This window comes from Pleurodeles waltl, chromosome 5 (genome assembly GCF_031143425.1).
Source record: "Pleurodeles waltl isolate 20211129_DDA chromosome 5, aPleWal1.hap1.20221129, whole genome shotgun sequence".
NCBI lineage: Eukaryota > Metazoa > Chordata > Amphibia > Caudata > Salamandridae > Pleurodeles > Pleurodeles waltl.
Window position 1 is genome coordinate 1,632,581,457 of NC_090444.1, and position 20,000 is coordinate 1,632,601,456.

The following is a 20,000-nucleotide window of genomic DNA, read 5'->3' on the forward strand; positions in this document are numbered from 1 at the left end:
TCAATTTATAAGCTTTCTGTAAACGTGATAGTTTATTTTTGGAATTGTTTCATCAAAGTTCTGTCACTACTTGTGGGACATCCATGTGTTTGCTTCCTAAATGACTCCTTAACGTAAGCATTTTTATTTTTTAATGTTTTCAGACGCTGTGATAAAAAATGCACTTGTTGTAGGACTTGAGCATAATCTTTCTAAGGCCCAGGTTTCCACTCCAACACCACCACTAAGAATATTTGTTATTTTGGCCACTTGCATTTATCAAAATAGAAATTAAAGAAACCTCAGCCACACACCGTTCACACAGACCGCTCAGCGTGGACCATCTGTCATGCACTACTCGAGATTACAAACATAAAGCAAATCAACAGCGTACAAGTAAACATACTGGAACTATCTCTGGCTTTACATTATCTCATAAGAGATCTTACAAACTGCAGAGAATATAGCATTATTATCATGAAAATACTAGCTGCAGCTCTACAGACTTCACATCCTGCCAATTGTTGTATTACCAGGCATTACCGAGCAAAACTATGGTTTTGTCATAAAGGCACAGTTTCTAGTTCAATTATTTTTTTAAACATTGTTGTAAAGACCCAAAAGCCAAACTCCATTTTCTGCTGGCCAGACTCAATTTTTTGCCCTATTGTTGCCTGTTTTTCTTTGATCTAGTGACCATCTGTCCTTATCTCTCTGAGAATCCTTAAAAGTGTCAAATCATCCAGAAAATAACCTTGAGGGACACCTAAGGCAACATAGATCTGGGACAAGTTCCTTGTTATCTATTTTTAAGATCAGACAGTGAAGATAATGTAAATAATGTAGTCAGAATTGACATACTTTAGTCATGCCGGTTTACATTGGTTCGTTCGGAGACTGTTATATTGGTACATACAAGTTATTGGAATTGAGTGGAAATTCCCCCATGTAGGGTAAAAGTTGGTGGCCAATACTATAAAACCCCCACAAAGTGTCCACTTATTTAGAGAGGTTTTCACCCCAGATTATTACAAGAGATCCTACCAGAGAGACTGCCACACTATCACAGCAGCACCTACTCCTATGTCGAGAATTCCGAAAGGAGTGGGGCTGAGCCCAGCTGATGTGTATTTGCTTTTCGAAAGAACATTCTCTGCCTGCTGCAGCCTGATAATCACAGCTTCCTCACTTGTGAACAAGTATGCAGTGGGATGAATCTCAAGAAACTATATGCAAGTTAATTACTTCTTGTTCTCATAGCATAGTACATAGAAGTAGCCTTTAAAGGTGTTACATTGCCCGATGACATCCCAACCATGTTAGAAATGTTCATAATATTTTTTGCTGTTAGTGAAATGCATCAGTGCTGTTTTAATAACATTCTGTGTGGTCATTACTTATGCTAAGCTCCAAGTGTAAGCAAGTACAGAAAGAAGAAGACTTCCTACATAATGACCTCTATTCATCGAGTAAACACAAGGCCATTTGTTGTTCTAGACCGTGCATAAAATGCTCTCACATAGTGACACTGGTGGTGGTGGGGGAATATTAAACAAGGAGAATCTTGGCTGACATATGTGTTCATAATCTCTGTAATCTACTAACATCATTGCTTGAATCTTTTTGTATCCATGGGTTTTAATGCCACACCTGATGAATGCAACCATTAGTCTGTTTTACTGATATGTTGGTTACTTAAACAGATTCCCTGATTACTGTTGGTTTTGACTTGTACGTTGGAGTGCAAAACATTTACACATGAATAATTAAAACCCCTGATGAAAGGTCTTGTGGAAATCCACTCAGCATTTTGTTGAACTATGTGCCATATTTACAAACCATTTTTGCATTCAGACTCCGTTTCCAACCGCAAAAATGCTTTTAGAAATGTTCAAAACACAAATTACGATTGGGTAACATGTTACCAAATTGCAATTCGTGGTTGCAATTCAGTATTGGGAAGGGGCGTGTTTAGGGAATCCCGTCCAAATACCGAATCTGAATGGGATATTTCAATGATGCTTTGCAACACAATTACAGTCTCAAAACGCTCAGGATTTACTGATTCCTTGAAGGAGGTGGTAACCCATTAAGCAAACTCAAGGGGGACATAAGCGACTCCTTCCCCTTTGAGAATGGAAAACAAATATTTTTTAAGAGCAGACAGTGGTCGCACAGATCACTACCTACTCTTGAAAACTAAACTTCAAAGTTTCATTTCATTTTCTTTTTTTTTTTTTAAACACATCCTGTTTTCCTTTAAGGAAAACAGGGTTCAATAAAAAAAAATAAAAAAAAGATTGCTTTGTCCCCAGCAGGACAGCCTCCCTTGATGACTGTCATTTCTAATACGTTACGACCTTCCTCATCAGTATAGATGAGGTAGATCTATTTGCGACCAACGGGGAATCGCTCATGAAACTCAAAGGAGTTTTATACATTAGGAATACCGATTTCCTAATTGCTATTCAGAATGAATCGCAACTAGGAATTTGATATTCCTAATGTTAGTACATCTGGCCCTAAATATTTTGTACTTTAGACTTAGATATTCAAAGTTATAAATTCATAATTTACAAAAACAAAAAAGAAATTACAATCACTGGAGATCAAATAAATTTAAAAAAACAATCAGACAAGATCGTGGTCACTGATAAATGTTACATTATGTGAGATTAAAATTTAAGTTAAACCTCAATATTGGAAGAGCAACCTTTTATAAGGTACAATACTGTGAGCAGGGGTATGTTCAGGAGTGAAGCTGTGTTCTTATTTTTTTTTTTTATAAAAACAGCTTTATTGGTTTTATTGGCAAAAATAAAACACAACAGGTCACAATTGCACTCCACGGACTGAGCACTACACCGTTATAAAGCAATAGCAAGGTCATAGAACCTATGACCACCCTGAATTTCTAAGCTTGTACCACACCTCTCACGCCGAGGACTCTCACACGGCTCCATCCTCCCAGGATGCCATCCATTTCCCCCACACCTTTTCATGCTTGGCGGGATATCCCCTTACTTCAAAGACAAGTTTTTCCTAGGAGGTGCACCAGTCAACCCCCCGGCGCCACTTTGCCAGTGTCGGAGCGGTCTCCACCCTCCAGTTCGATGCAATGTCTCTTTTGGCCACCAAACAAGCCATCCCCACAAAGGCTCGATCCGCTCTACTAAATCCCACTCTCTCAAGCACCCCCAATAGGATTGGCAAGGGGGCGGGCTCGATCTCCTCCTGTAAGACTCTGGAAATCTCTGTCAACACCGCTCACCAGTAAGTCGCAATATAGCGGCATGCCCATACCATATGAAAAGAAAAAAAAAGAAAAAAATCGGCATTCGGGCCCACATACCGAGGACAGTCAGCCTGCAAACAAAGGCCCCCCCTGTGTAATCTTTCGGGAGAGAGGTAAGCCACATGAAGAAAGTAAGTCTGCACCACCGTAAGACAGGAAGTCATGGTCAACAGTCTCAGGGCCATCAAGGCGTCCCTCCAGTCCTCGTCCTCCATCGGACCCACCCATTGCTCCCACCGTTCTCGAAGCTTATCAAGTGACTGCGAAGCACTAGCAGTCAACATGCGGTATATGCGTGAGACTCCCCCTCTACCCAGATGTCCCATTACTGTCTTGGCCTCAATCGGGCTGAACTCGGGGAGAGCCGTTCCCATTTGAATGTGTACCTGCAGTGCATTGCGGAGTTGTAGATACTTATGGAACTGGGTCCTGTTGAGTGAAAAGTGCTGCTGGAGTTCCTGGAGCAACAAAATCCCAATGAGGTCCCACTTGTGAAACCCCTGAACCGTTGAGACCTCCCTCAGCCATTAACCTTGCCACAGTGGAGTCTGCTGAGTGAGACGGCGCCACCACCCCGACGCACGCTGCGCAGCTCACCACCCCGTCAGCACCACCCTCGTCACCTCCGGGAACCCTGTGCAGCACGGGGTCACTGTAGAACATCCCGGGCAAACCGGGGAAGCCCACTGTCAGAAGCTCCAGTTGATAGGCAGTGTCCGACCAACCCCTCCCATCTAGTCGGTAATCACCTGCAGGCACATCGCCAGGTGGTAAAGGTAAAGATTGGCCATCCCCAGACCACCCTCATACACGCCGCCTTGACAAACACAAAGTGCCAGGCAGGGGCGGGAGCCGTGCAACAAAAACTGCCACGGCACGGCCTCCATATCGGTGAACCAGCACCTAGGAACATGATAGGGGAAATTCTGGAGCAGGTAAAGGAACCGGGGAAGCACCATCATTTTGTATAACGCTATCCGACCAAGGATATTAAGTGGTAGAGTCTTCCATCTCTGGAGGTCGTCCTTGACCTGCCTGGTCAGGGGCTTAACATTAAGAGACCATGCCAACTCTGGCAGCAACGCTATATGTATTCCCACGTACCGGAAGCTATTGCGTCAAATGGGTATGTTGTTTTGACAGTCATAACAGTCCCTGGAATGGCAGAGCGGAATCAAGAGAGATTTGCTGGGGTTAACTACTAGGCCCGACGCTTCCGCGAACAGTCCCAGCAGCTACAACACCCTATGGACACCACTTGCTGGGTTGGCCAGGAACAGGAGCACATCATCCGCGTTCAGATCTTACCTCCCCGTAGGCCACAACCAGCCCTTAACCAGCGGATCCTCCTGGTGATGCTGTGGTCTTGTACTTGAACCCCAGGCTAGCATCCCAGTGGCACTCTGAGCAGAGGAAAAACGTATATAACCCATTGGTACAGAAGTGCAATGCCTCAGGCCGATTTCTCCTTAAGAATACACATGACACCTCACAGAACTCCCAAGGTAACTGACAGTAGTCACAATACACCCAGTAGGTCTGGCAATGTTTGCTACAGAACTCACACTCTGGCACCCACAAAAAACAAACTTCACTCCCAAAGCACTGTGAAAAAGTATATTGTCCTAAGGGCTATCTGTCAGTATCACTGTACCCAAGTTCAGACCCTTTCCTGGTGTGCCCCCAACAACTTAAAAATTTAAGGAAAACAATGGGGGCAACAGAAAAACAGGTGGGAAGCAGAGAGCGGAAGCAACAGGGAGTGGCCAAGGGATCAATGGCAGCTGGGCCTGTGGGAGGAACTAAAATTAAAAAAAGAAAAGGCAAGAAGCAGGGGGAAGCACAGGAAGCGAATGGAAGAACTTGGGGACAGGGAATGAAGGAGAAATACAGAGGAAACAGAGTGGAAACGTTTATAAGGAGGAAGCAGTGAAAATGAGGCAGAGAAGTGTGGCACAATGGTTAGAGAGGCAGACCCTGATGCAGAGATCTGGCCTGGGACCAGGGTTCAATTCCCGCCTCAGCGGTTCTTGGGCTCAATTTCCCTGGACAGGATATTTCTCGCCTCGGTGCCTAAACTAACTCATGGGTCTCACTCTGCAACTCTGGGCAATAGCTTGCTTAATCTCCACAACGGCCCCAACAGCGCTGGGATGCCTGGCTTCACCTTGGGGGTTGCCCAGGACTGGGCATCTTACAGGGAAAGCCAGGAGGGGTTCCACAGCGGTATGCGTTCAGCGCCTCGATACCTCCGGGTCGGAGTGCGCTTTACAAGTACGAATTTACATTTACATCTAGAAAATAAGCGTACTCTCTTGCAGGGCTGAAATAATATTAAAAAAGTGGTTAGCTGACATGATCAGATTAGAAGTTTCCAATTAAAAGGATGGTAAAGAAGCTATGCTCCAAGGGAGGGACAACCACAAGAAGAGGAAGGCAAGCCACTGAGTTTGAAACAAGCAAACAATAGTGACAAAGCCAGCCGAAGGAAAGCAATGGGTGCACTCAACATTACAATTTACATTGTCTACGATGAAACAACCATACTTAAAGTAGTCAATGTTTAACTCTTTGAAATGTACACTTTTTTGCATCTTCACCACCACTCTCAATTATCGGATTTTGGGTTATAAAAAGCCATAGTGAACTTCCCTGCGCCTTAAAACAACAACACTTCGCCTTAAAACAACAAAAGATGATGGGTAGAATGCTTGTGAAAGTCTAAGACACTGGCTATCGCAAGAGCTTCAGTCCAAGCATCTTTTGTTTTTAAACACTACACCAGCAACATGGGGCGCATACATATGCAAACAAACCAACCTTGGCCCACTCCAATTGAATAGTCCAGCCCAAACTGCCAAGCCATGTAATTCCTATTTGACGTCATGAGCAACCTCAGACCGGTTTCAGCCTCTCAGTGAGGTGCAGCTTTGATACTACATCACTGCAAGTGCGAGAGCCACGTCTGGGCAGTGGCTGAGATTAACTCAGGTGTTCAATCTATCACCTTTTTTTTTTTTTGCTTTTCGAAGTGAGAAATCCTAGGTGCAATGGCTATGACCATACAGAAGAAATGTGCCCTGTATCACCTGACAAGCTGCAGCTCAACGATGAGGCAGTCCAGGATTGCTGTTGGTTCCATCTAGAGGTCATTTTTGGTACTGATGATCCTGCTGAACTGTTCCTAATGAAGCTTGACCAGGTCAGATTTGCAAAATGCTGGTCTCTGTCTAGCGCACCATAGTCGGCAAAAAACGACGCACTGGAATGAGGCCCTCATTAATTACCAGTGGCTCGGCTCAATTCAAGGATTTCACACATCACTTTTTTGTTTTTCTATGTAAGTATTTTCATATCAAACCCACAGTAATAAGCATCACTTCAAAAAACTATGTGGGTGTAGGTCTCTGTGCCACCCTAGCACAGCACAGATTCAAGCATCCTAATACTGAGTGGATACATATGTAATTTTACCTATATGCCCAACACCGAACAGTAAACATAGCTTTACTCGCACCTGACAGCGGATCTATATAAGGTACTTAACGCACATGTAATTCTGGCAAATCATCACAAATGCTACTGCATGCCACTTTTTACTGTCACCATATACATTTTTGTTGGTACCTAGAAGACTTAACAATGAGTGTAAATGTGTTTGTGGGGGGTGTTGGTATGTATACTCAGAATAATACGCAAAAATAAACGTTTAATGGGACATTACTACAAACAATGTATCCATAAGTCCATACGTCACTGGTGTGTTTTACACCAAAAACTCGAAAGGATTGCTTTTGCTTGTATATGCAATACCTAACAATATGTCTGCGAGTACTTTTGTTGGAATGACTGACTGATGCTGTGTATCTTAATTTTTGCTGGTACATCTGATATCAAACAGTGCGTGCGTAATTCCTTTTTGTAGTCTCCCCGACTAATCACAATGGAATCCATGTAAAGTTACTCCATGTGACACTTTTTTTGCATTTTATAGACCAGATCAGGTGTGGTGCATCACTTAGTTATACAACATGCTGTGTATGGGTCAGAGTTTGCCTTGTTAAACGGCAAATACAGAGGTTGCTGCTGTGTAGCAGCTGAGTTAAGTACATTATGAGCAGTGTGAGGTGGATTGTCAGGTGCTGTCCTGTGCAGAGGATGGTTACAGGCTGCCCTGTGCAGTTAATGGGTCTGGTGTAGTCCCTGGCAGTCTCTCTATTATGTGATGTGTACGATGGATGGGTTTGTACATGAAGCAACTGTGTTCCTTTATCCCCGTGGTTCGTAACCAGTGGGCCGCAGACTCCCTGTTGTCTGCAACACATTCTCAGGGGGTTTGAGGGCCAGGTGCCTACTGTAAGCCCAAGCTGTCTGGGAAAACAGGGACTATTTGTTGTTTCCTGCACATTGTTCTCCTGTAATTGTTTTTCATAGTACATATTAATATTGTATTGTGCATGATCGCCGTGGGTCGCTCGTAGGTTACTTGGTGAGTTCAGTTTGTGGGTGGGTGTTTCAAAAGTGGTATAAATTGAAGGCAGTGTGAGTTTCTCACAGTACCAATCAGTGGGTCATTAACATGTTCAGATTACTTGAAATTCCAAGCCATGGCCACTTTGTAGAGTGGCTTAAGTAATTTTCAAGTGATCTGCACTCTTTACAAACCAGCTTTATTTCGAACCGGGTAGATTTTGACAGACAACTATGTGCAACACATTGTTATTTTGGTGTGGAGGGGGGAAAATCCAGGATAGTGGCTACATTTCGCTTTCTGTGGCCAAGAAATTTCATCTAAGGATTCTCTCCTTGAGCAAACTATGCAAGTCTGGAAATACCATGCTACTTCACTGTGATTTAAGTTCCTTAGCTGACAAACCATGTAAGACCTTGCGTGTCTAAATCACGAGCGCGAGTGTGTGTATCTTTCCTTATTTATGACATTTCAGTTTTCATCCAACTTCTTGAAACTCAACGTTCAAGAGAATTTCAACTAATTGTATAACAATTTATACTAGCATGTGAAATTCACGACAAATAACACAACTGTCATATGCACATGGGAGCAATATCACCAGAGGCACACAACATTCATAAAACTACATACACCCTAATTCACCCCATTGTGGCTTTTGCGTAATAAATCTTACATGAGTGAATAATGCATGAAAATGTATCAAACACGATATGTTCTGCCGTTAATGTCCCATGTATGGTATCAGGGTATGCTCCCCTGCTGAGTGCCTGACTGCATGTGCACCTGTGATCTTAACTTTTATTTTGGTTCTAGCGTACTGCTATTCTGGTGTGTAGCAGAGACATAGGCCTGTCTTTGATAATGATAGGTCCAGGACCTGTCTTATGACATGGAGGAATGCACCAACTGTGCCCTCATAGTGGAATATTGCCCCATCCTGGGTATACCACATAAAGCAGAGATGGCAGCATGCCATGTTTGAGATTGATAGTGTGACCATAATCTGAGTCAGTTAGAGGATGGCCTACTGACCCTCTATGTAACGTTCCACTGTTATTTAAATAACCAGAACTTTGTGCTGACATCCTGTGTGTATATCAAGTGTGAGAGTCAATGTGGTAATGTGTGTGTAGGACAGCTACAATAGTGGGGCCATATGTGTGTTAGAGTCAGAATATTGCAGCCAGTGGAATGCACGGTGGGCATCCGTGGTTTAGCATCGCACAAGATGAAGGATGAGGACAGCTTTTCCATTGAGTGGAAGTGTATTGCCTTCATTCCTGTGGCTGGTGGGTGGAGTGCCAGACCTTTAGAAATTCCTTGAAGACACCGTTAACAAGGAGCTGATTAGTTCTCCTTTAGCACTGCTATTTGGTTGATGGTGGAGGTGGTGGAGCTGCAGTTTCTGTTATTCAAGTTGAGAACATTGCTGTGTCAGGTCTGCCCTTTTGTCTATACTGCTTCAGAGAGGACAATGAACATCCAGATATAGAAACTTCAGAGAGGATAATGAACTTACAAATACAGGAACTTCACGCTTCATTGTGCCCATGTCATGGAATAGCCAGTATGGGGATAGCCCCTGTGATAATTGCTATGAAAAGCATCCCTTTACACAAAGGCTGTGTCAGTCGAGCATGAGGACACGGAAAGGCAACCAACTTAAACCGGTTCTGCAGTCTTAAGACAGTGGAATCAGATACCCTGTCCAGAAAATGCATGTTAAAAGCAAGAGGCAAATGATACTACTTTGTTCCAGTTGCAAGTTCTTTATGACCACGTAAAGGAGTGCTCAACAGAGTACTTGGATAGCTGTGGGACCAGGGCTGGTGTCTGTCCGACAGCCAGTCTCCCAGGGATGAGGGGGCAGCACCTAAAGTCTGAACCTTCTGCAATTAGAGCTGAAGATTTGCTTCCCATTCATAATTTATATGGACTGTTCATAAATTAACCCTGTCAGTTGGCCGTGATTGATGTTTTAACGGACCGCATTTGTCTGTATATATTTTCTTTTTGGGAGATATTGTAGGGGCATTCCAAGCTGAGCTGTCGAGTGTATGCTTTTAAAGGGAAGTTATAAAGAATGTTTGCACTAGGTATAATCTGCGTTTTACTAAAATCTATACTTTCGAAACACTTTTCTTTAATCTTTAACCTAAATTCAATTGCACATTTTGTGGCAGCTTACATTATACTGTAATGCAAAGTTTAAAATAATGCCTTATACACTCACAATCCTTTCTGTAACATTCAAGGACCTCCTAGCACTATTTTATACATAGTTATCTGATGGTGAAAGATATTTAAAAAATAAAGTTACTGAATATTTTGTTCCTTTTAGCCATGCCTTTGATTCCAACGCTGGGTTCAATGGCCCTGCTCCATTGCACTAGGATCACAGTATCCATAGTTTTTTAATGCACTGCAATCGCTGTCAGCATTGAATAGCTCTTTACAGTCTAAAAAAGCCAGTGATATTAGCATATGGTGTCCTGTCTTCCCTTACCTTCACAACTGACCTTTTTTTATTTTGTGTCAGATTAACCTGTGATCTATGTTGATTTCCAGTATACTCTTCATTTGACAGAATTGTAGAAAAACACTATATTCTGGTGCTAAAAGGGGTTGTGAAAAATAAATTAATCTAGGAAGTGGCTTAATTGCACTACCTGTGACCGAGAGGCCTGGTTTCAAATCCCAGATTCCCGGCAAGATTAAACTTTGTGACCCAAGTCTATTCAGTTTGTTTCATGTGTCTAAACTACCTGATGGTGAAATCTGATAAAGTAATTCAGTTCAAGATGGATACTGTACAAAACCTAACTTGCATATGTTTTAATAGCCGGTAACGTTCCACCAACAATAACAATAATATTGGCCGTGATGAAAGGGACACCAACAATTTGTTCACTTTGTTCATTTATGGTGTTGTCAGGAAGGTGGGTTAATAAATCTTTTAAAGTTCATGTTTAGAAATGTTCACTTCAAATAAATGTCAATGCAATGTTGTGATCTACTGTGCTAAACTGAAACACTTCCATGTGTTGAAGAAGCACTTTCCTACATTTAAAAATATTTATCATGTTCTTACATTTTCTTTGTTGCTTAATTTACATCCCAAATATTTGAAAGATTCTGCATGTTCTTTGGCACTTAGGGGTGAGCCAGGTGACTTGTTCAGCCTTGGCTCGACTGAAGAGCCATTTTAAGATATGGACAGAGTGGACAATTACCTAGAGCATAGCCTTCCAATGGGTACAGACCCTCCTCGCCCTCCACAAGTACAACCAATGGACCACTGCACCACCAGTGTTTGCCCAGGGGGGTGGGTGCTGCTTGGGCAACCATTGGACAGTAGGACTTCTCTTTCTGGCCTCTCTGCTGAGACTACTCTCCAGGTATACAATGCTTTACGATACTCATTGCATGATCATCTTGTCTGATCTTAGGATTTGTCCCACAGTGTTCTCTTCCTTATTTGTCCTATTCTTAGCAACACTTTGAGTCCATTGTGATGGGGGTCTCCCATCGGTTCTCAATTTCATCCTTCTCTTTAAATTTCTTTGTTCCGGATCCCAGTTCTGAGATAAATGTAGAGTCCTGGACATACACTCTAATGCAGCAGATGGGCCTTCTTGGTGCTGTGAAACTACAGACAAGTTGTGAGTACCTCAAATCTTGACATTAGGAGAGACTGTCGCCCACACCATCTGCTCTGCCTCATTTATTTTTTTAGGTTTAATGTCCAGTGGTGGTTGAATCGAGCCAGATGTTTTTGTTCAACTTGGCTAAACTGGCAAAAGGTGAAAATTACACTTACCAGAACGTTTCCCAAACTGTTTGCTATGGGTTTGAAAATGTTTAGAAACACAGTCAAACTTCTGCTGTACTTTCTCGCCAAGAAAGATTGGGCAGATTTGGGAGGGGGTGATGCCCTTCGCACTGTGCTCCAGGGGATTAATATACTGTTGAAGAAGGACATAATGTGCCGCCTGAGTGTACCATACCTAGATCCGATCACATACAGAGCATACTGAATAGCACAATATAAAAGAAATGTAAATAAATACATTGATAAAGTAGTCGGGTATAACTTCTCCTAGGATGCGTCCCTAAAATGTACCTTTTGTCCTGAAGTTTGACCAGTTGCCCTGAAATTTTACTTTCCTGTCCCGAATTTGCTTCCATGTCAGTTAGTCATCCTAGTGGTGTGCATTTCACACATAAACACGCTTGAAAACATAGAGATGTCACACATTAGGAAAATGAAACCGTTGCAGTTATGGAATGTCACTAACAGTTCAGGCAGGGTAGAAATTGAGCCCAATATCGTCCCCTAATACTACGTCTACCAGCTACAAGAGCCATGTGGAAGCCAGGGAACTGTAGGAAACGTGCTGTTGCATAGAAGGTGTCACCCATACGCAACTCCCCTGTCTATATGTGAACAAATAAAGCATTAGATCACATTGTCTCTGCGGTGAACAGGCTGATTTGGCTGGGGAAAGCAAAACGTTTGAATGCATTCCTAAATAAGTGGGGATGCAACTTAGGAAGCAATGAAGTAACAGCGAGATGGTGTGTTCCCCTGCACAACACCCGGTAAGCTCTTGCTCTGTACAGTGGACCGAGCTCGCATTATGCTCTTTGGGGAAGTGCTGTCCACACCTGCAAGCATTAAAGAACAAATACAAAAGAGGTACAAGAGGGCGCTTATTTTGAACACAGACACGTCAGCCGGCATGGGTGACGTGTGCAGAGGCGACAAAGTGACTCCCACCGCTCTGCCAGACCAGAGTTCGCTCTACGTGGCTCCCCTGTCCTGTACCGGAGTTTCTAACCTTCACTGCTGACTCTCCAGCAGCTGGCACTCTCCCGAGGCCGGCTCTCACCTGCACCTCGGATTCCGGTGGCCACTCTGTGTTGACTAGCAGGTCGTACAGAATGTCTTCCTCCTGCTCATCACTCCTCTCGGCTGCGGGCGCTGCCATCTTTACTCCTGGCAAGTGGACTAGAGACTACGGCGCTCCGCCCAGCTCAAAACTCCTCAGTGTGCGAACTCTGTCAGTGAGGATTAGAGGAGGAGTAAAGGGGAGGGGGTTGTTCTAACTCTGTAGACGAGGAGTCTGAAGTGCTCAGTGGAGTCACGGTCGGTTGGATGGTATCAGCTCACAGAGTTGCTCCCTCCAGATATCTGCTGGAAATGTTTTCTAGGGTCGAATGTGAAAGGCGCCTGCCTTTACAGTTAAGGTTCACAGCGGATTGTTTTTCAACATCGACTGTTTCTAAAGTCGATTTAAGAGCTCTCAACGTAGATAACGCTTTTTGTAAAGTGTTGAATATCGACCAGGTTTTCAGTATGTGTGTGACTTTCCCTTTTTGTAGGTGACATTCTACTGCACCTTCTCTGTGACGCTTCGGTTGACACTGTATCGTGAGTAGTTGTAATCGTAATCATAGTACCCACTTTTGTCTAACGCAGTAGTCTGGACGCTGCCTTAAAACTGCTGTAAAGCTCACTAAACTTTCAATGGCTTACGTGTGTCATCCGAGTCATTTGCGGTGAAAAAAACATTTAAATCCAATTCGAGGAAAAGTCAGGAGTAGGTGGCGCACCACAAAGTGCCTACTGCTGTGGCCACCAACAGTGTAGACATTTATATCTTGCACTGCACAGCACTTGTTTGGGAAGCAAGTGTCATCAGCAACACAACTTATTCATTTTCACTTTTGAAAAGTTTGTAAAAACATGAGTATGTATGTTTCCTTATGGCGTTCATGTTATGATTACTTTAACTTTCAAGGAATCGTTTGTTCGTTTTCCCTCAGTAGCTTATTATCACATAGACCCTAATGCAAACATGATGAATGGGCCTACTTATCCTCTTGCTCGGTAATAAAAACAGTATTTGGAATACAGAAAGCCCCTCACAACCCTGAACCTAGGTGCCACTGCATCTACTGTAACCATTGATAGCTAAACTCCTGCTTTCCACCTAACGCATTACCTGATCAAACTGTCATTTGAATTAGTTTATTAATTGCAGCTCACTAGCACAGCTGCTTCACTGATCATTGGATGTTCTCTACAGTACCATGCACCCCCAGCACCATATAAGCTCATGAGAGAGATGTAGCAGAAACTTTAGTGCTGTCCCTCATGTCATAAAAGTCATTATTTGTGACAGTTTATGCATTATGTTAATCAAAGTACTAATGGTTTGAATGTAGAAAGATGCACTGGGGAGTCATTTTACATGTCATTCGTTTAGACTAATGTTGGAAACCATGGTGGTATCGAGGATGAATTAAATGTTTGAAGGATTAAACAGATATTACAATGTAATTTAGACTTTAGACTAATAGTATTTATTGAAATTATATTGAATTTGTAATGATTTAAATATGTGTGCAAACATAGAGAACTGCAGTTCCACGTTATACTGACTAAAATATGGTAACAGTCATTTCATTTTAAGTTATTGAAATATAAATGCTAATGAAGAATTAACACTTTGCGTATTAAAATGTATTTTATTTGATGTAATTATATGTTGCATTAATTCCTTTGCATTAGCTTAAGTGAAGCCTGCTAGGCCTGGATTTCGTGATTGTGCAGAAAATGCTGTCATCTCCATAACGTGACCTTTTCTTTTTATTTTTCGTTCCCTTGAGAAGACTTGCTTTGGTGATATACCCCTATTGTTTTACACATAGAAAGTTGTAGAAGGTTAACCTTGGATGAGGAACATCCTGGACTGTGGACTAGCAATTTAAACATTTGTTTCAAACTCGTGTGTAGCTGCATGGATAATTGCTGTTCCCATGACAGACCTGGGAAGAAACACTAATGTTACAGCTTGGAGTTGTGTGATCTATTTCTATTGGATGATGCCCCTTCAATGTAAAATGAACTGTTGCCCGAACAAATCAGATTGCCGTATGAATTTTGATATGTCGTTGACCATTTGGACTTTGGTCAGATCCCAGAGAGACTTGTTACAGATTCCCCTTGGCCAGATTTCTCTTGACCAGAACCCTTGCAGAGAAGAACTTTGCATGCTGAGCCCTTGGAGAAGTATCTTCCTCTCTGCCTTTTCTCATTTGAGATGCCTTGCTGAGACTTAGAGATTTTCTTCTTAACCCCTGCACAAACACTCTTGATAGAGCTTCTGCCATGTTGATGCTTTCCCTTTTTATTTACCTATTGCTCTCCGTAGTTAGTAGTCTGCTGCCAGAGATTTCCTTTTTCCAAATTCTTTTTGTCCTGTTTATTCTTTTTGTCTTTTGCCCACATGTGTTCTGCCCCACACATGTACTTTCCTGATTTGAAACTTGTAGGGTTTCCCTGTGCCCAGCTAAATTGAAACTCTTAATTTAAAATTGGCTTGTTGCTTATCAAAGCTGAGCAAGGCTTAACTTCTGTATCTCAGATAATCTTGTTGATATTTTGCATTCTTCCTAAATGTTTAGTTTTATTAATGTTAGTTCGCCTGAAATTATTTCAGCGCCTTGGGCAATCCTTTGTGATTTTTTGTCTTTATAACTTTGCCTTGCAAGTTGTTGACATGACTTTGACCTTAAGTTTGTAATACACCCCCCCCCCCTTTAACTTTATTCTTGACTGGAGTTTTCCTTGTATGGCCATATTGGTCATACTGTATAACTTAATTGGTTTGTATTTAAATGGTGTTGATGGTTCTACCACATCGTATGCAGGGTCCAGAGATCCATTGACCTCGATGAGCATTGAGTCCTGCGGAGGATGAAAATGCTCAAGCACAAGCATGTTTCTTCTTTGGGTCCCGACAGGGTCAGATCAGCTTAAAAGGCAATCCGGCAATGCCCAAAGGGCTGGTGTAACGGGTCAGTGTGTGGGGTATTTTAGGTGGTTTGTAGGCTTATTTATGGTCTGGTGGGCCAATTTTTACTGTTGATTTCCCTGATACTAATACGCACATTGCCTTTAGCTTTCACAAGTGTATGCAGTATCCCATACCTTGCAAAACACATATACTGTGTGCCTTTACAAGTTCAAAACAGCCCGATTTGCAAACGTGAGCTACTTTGTAGTTTATTAATTTGCTTATGGCTGGGGCCACTTGTATTTTGGTGCCCAAGCAAATTTTTTGTCCCAGTCCGACCGTGGGTCCTGGTGTGCAGTCACTCAGAGGCAATGATAGAACAGAACCTTGTTTGTTGGCGCATCAGACCTTGATAAGTAAACTTACAAGGAGACGCGACTTGGTCGATGATCCTTTTGACTCGCATTTAGGATGTTCCCACCATATATCCAGTACATGCAGATCAATAGTCAATAACCAATCAATAACAATAATAAAATATAATCAATAGCATTAATAATCAGTTGGAGTCAGTAATTGTCACATACCATGACCTTTCAGTCATGAATAACCACACCTTTAATAGAAGTTCGAATATTTATTTCCCTATATTAACAATGCTAATGTCACATAAAATAATCTCAAAATCAAGTGATAAACATACAGAAACAACACTGGCTGTCCGTAGCGTCTAAAGAAACGTAATCTAATCAAGGCTTGAGCCACCACACATTCTAAAGTTACAGTGCAAATTAATAGCAAGAACAACTGTGCAAACAATATCACATACATTTAAGTTCAGCAAAGAAAAGAAATCAAAAGTTACTCCATATAGCGAACTTTCATTAGTGAGGATCCTAACTAACACCAGAGTAGAATTAGCATGTTGGGCTTCATGCAAAACAATTTAGTCAACACCAATTTGGAAAACATCTATCTATGGCTCTATCAAAATAGCGCGGTTGGTACCTAGAAACAAAAGCAAATAGACACAGCAAACAATCTCATAGTCAATATACCTATCCTCAGTTTGAATCAGCAAGCTGTGACAGTCTTCATCATCAGGACATTAGTTCTGTCAGTAAGGCATCAGGATTCAGTATCAAAGTTCAGAAAAGGCAAAGTCTTTAAGCATTAAAGTTAAGCATGTCTCTCTTCAAGACGCTCAAGAAAGTAGCTTTCGGCAAGATAGAAAATGAGCAAATGGTCTGTCTTCCCTCAGTGCAGTCCGGCCAAGTTAGATTTCCTAAAACTACTTCCCAAGTCCCTATTAGTCAAGGGATCGCATGTTCACACTTTGTCCAATAAAACTAAAACTTCAAATCTACATTTCTACTAGTACATGGTTCACATGTCGATGATTGGCTCCTCTTGTCAATTTCTCATCATCCGGATCGTCAGGTAACAATATTGTTGCAGCTTATACTCCCATCAGTATGGTCACTGTTCTCTCCTGAGAAAGTCAGTCTTACACACATTACATTTACAGTGTTGCATTAGTAAGAACAGCATCTTCTAGCAAGCAGTTCTCATGAGAAAGACTTTTAGCTATTAGCACTTTAGGACAGCACAGTGGAAAATCACAATTCGATTCTCTAAGCAGACATTTTATTAAACTCCTAAGAAATACAGCTTGACATGAGGCCGTGCAACTAGGCCAAGACCTCCGCTAAGTTAAGGTCTACAATTAACAAAGCTAAGGCATAATGCATAACCCTTAACATGACATTACTACATTAATCAAACAAAAGCTCCATATTTCATATTAATAAACCATTAATAAGTACATTTCATGAACATTGGCGGCCACTCACGTGGTCATATTCTCAAATGCGTGCATTATTTTTCTCTAGATTAATACTTTTCCTACGCAAATCCATTACTCAGAATACATGAATATTCGTTAATAATTTTTATTAAAACACCTGCGCTAGCAATCCCTCCTCTGATGACTAAGGCCCTCATTATGACACTGGCGGTAAATCCCGCTTACCGCCACACTGACGGCCGCCAACTTACCGCCACGGTGGCAGATATCCGTTCACCATATTATGACACACACACACCAATCCGACAGAATACAGCCACATACACAAATCCGCCAGACCAAAGATCAGTGATACACTGGCGGTCCCAAAAACCACACCATTACACCAACAGAACAACGCCCACCACATTATGACCCACGAATCACCACGGCAGACATTCAACGGCGGTAAACCATTGGCGGTACATACTGCTGCGCTCACAATGGACACCCACAGACAAAACAACACCACATTGGACAATTCAAACAACACACACCTGACACCCATACACACACCACACCCACACCACTATAAAACACCTACCCACATTACCTACAACCCCTTACGAATACAAGTCATTGGCACAAGACTGACACCAAGACCACTGCCACAACTAGAGCCACACACCACTCACACCCATACACCCCTCACGCACTCCACATCACACATCCCATTCACATTACCCAACACACCCTCACCAATACACATCACAGAAACACCCATGGCACAACAAAGGCACCCCCGTTTCACTGAGGAGGAGTTAAGGGTCATGGTGAAGGAAATCATCAGGGTAGAGCCACAGCTGTTTGGAGCACAGGTGCAGCAAATATCAATAGCTAGGAAGATGGAGCTATGGCGGACAATCGTGGACAAGGTCAACGCCGTGGGACAGTACCCCAGAACAAGGGACGACATAAGGAAGAGGTCGAACGACCTACGGGGGAAGGTAAGTTCCATTGCAGCAAGACACCAGCTCGCAATCCAGAGGACTGGCGGTAGACCCCAACCTCCTCCCCCAAAACTCACAGCATGGGAGGAGCAAGTCTTGGCAATACTGCATCCTGAGGGCCTGGCCGGAGTGGGAGAAGGACTGGACTCTGGTAAGTCACCTTACAACAATTATCACCCCCATACCTGCATGCCATCACATACCCTCACCCTAACTCCCATCACTCCACTCCATCCCACACACTCCACCATCACATCGTACTAATCCCAATGCCATGTACTGCATGCTGTACGAATGCATGGAAACCACTCACAGCCCTGCATGGACACTCATCACTAAAGCATGTACAGCATAGGGAAACTAACAATCCCACCATACACCAACATGCACAAGTAAAAGCTGGCAGGCCAACACGAACCATAGAGGGGAAGCCAGGGATGTACAATATGTCATACACATGAAGCATAACACATCATTTACATCCCCACAGGTACCCCTGCCAGTGTCACTAGAGAGGAGATGCCATCACTATCCAGTCCCCCAACAGAAGAGGCCCACAGTGATGACAGTAACTCTGGTCTTCAGGATCTGGACGATCTACCTGGCCCATCAGGGACCACTGGACAGCCGGTCACCCAAGCCTAGTCACAGACCACCACAGAGCCTCGCCCATCAGGAACCAACATCACAGCACACATGCAGTGTCCCCAGACCTCTGTCCCCAGGACACAATCAGCGGTGTGTCCACCTATACAGGGACCCCAGGCTACACCTCACACACAAGACAATCAGGGATCTGGGTTCAGGGGACAGAAGCACAGGCCAACAGGGACACTGGGAAGACTGCTGTGCACCAAGGGGAGGGCAGAAGCAGGGAACCGACTCTCCAGGAGGTGCTCTCCGAGATCCTGGGAGCCTATCAACATTCCCAGGACACGATGGGCCAGATCCTAGACAAAGTGCAGAAGAACAGGCGGCTGCAGGAGGGACAGTATCAGGGGATCAGGGAGGACTTGCAGGCAATCAACAAAACCCTGATCTCCATAGCAGGGGTGCTGGCAGACATGGCCAACAATATGAGGGAGGCAGTGTCACACCAGTGGGCCCCTGCCACTAGCCAGTCATCTGAACAGCCATCCACTTGCGCTGCCGCTAGTGGCCAGGAGGCCCTGCCACAGGACCAACAGGCCACCAGCACTCCTCCCCCTGCAGAAGGTGAACCACCCCGCAAACGTTACCTGCGGTTCAGACAGAAGCCAGAGACACTTACAAGACCAAGACCACTGCCAGGAAATGAGACTCTCCTCATTGTCCCCCTTGTGTCCCTCACAGTCACCTTGTCCACCTTGAACTGCCATTGCTCCCCTTCCTATGTCCCCTTGGGCAATGCACCTGTGCTACGAACAGACTGGTACGATACCCTGGACTTTCCTCAATCATCACCCCATCCCATTGCACTTCCCCCTCTATATATTAGCACTACAATAAACACCCTTTGATAAAAATCGACTTTGAGTATGTCGTATTTCAAATATGTATTGATTGAAACAGCTACCACCATTGTAAATGAACTGTACATAGAATGAGCACAGAATTAATGACCTGTAGCTGGCTGTTGTGATCACAACAGGAGTATTTGTCAAATCACCAA

General features: G+C 43.3%; 1 protein-coding gene across 2 annotated transcripts in view; it reads right to left on the reverse strand.

Annotated features, from left to right (window-relative positions):
- NBAS (NBAS subunit of NRZ tethering complex) overlaps positions 1-12,808 on the reverse strand; it is a 1,762,396-nt gene extending 1,749,588 nt beyond the window's left edge. The window contains exon 1 of one of the 2 annotated variants that reach the window (XM_069235962.1): positions 12,641-12,808. In XM_069235962.1, coding sequence (XP_069092063.1) covers positions 12,641-12,739 — 99 coding nt within the window. In that variant the 5' untranslated portion in view covers positions 12,740-12,808. Of the gene's footprint in view, positions 1-12,589 lie in introns of both variants that reach the window. The other variant, XM_069235961.1, reaches the window with a different exon arrangement.
- Positions 12,809-20,000: the final 7,192 nt, after the last annotated feature.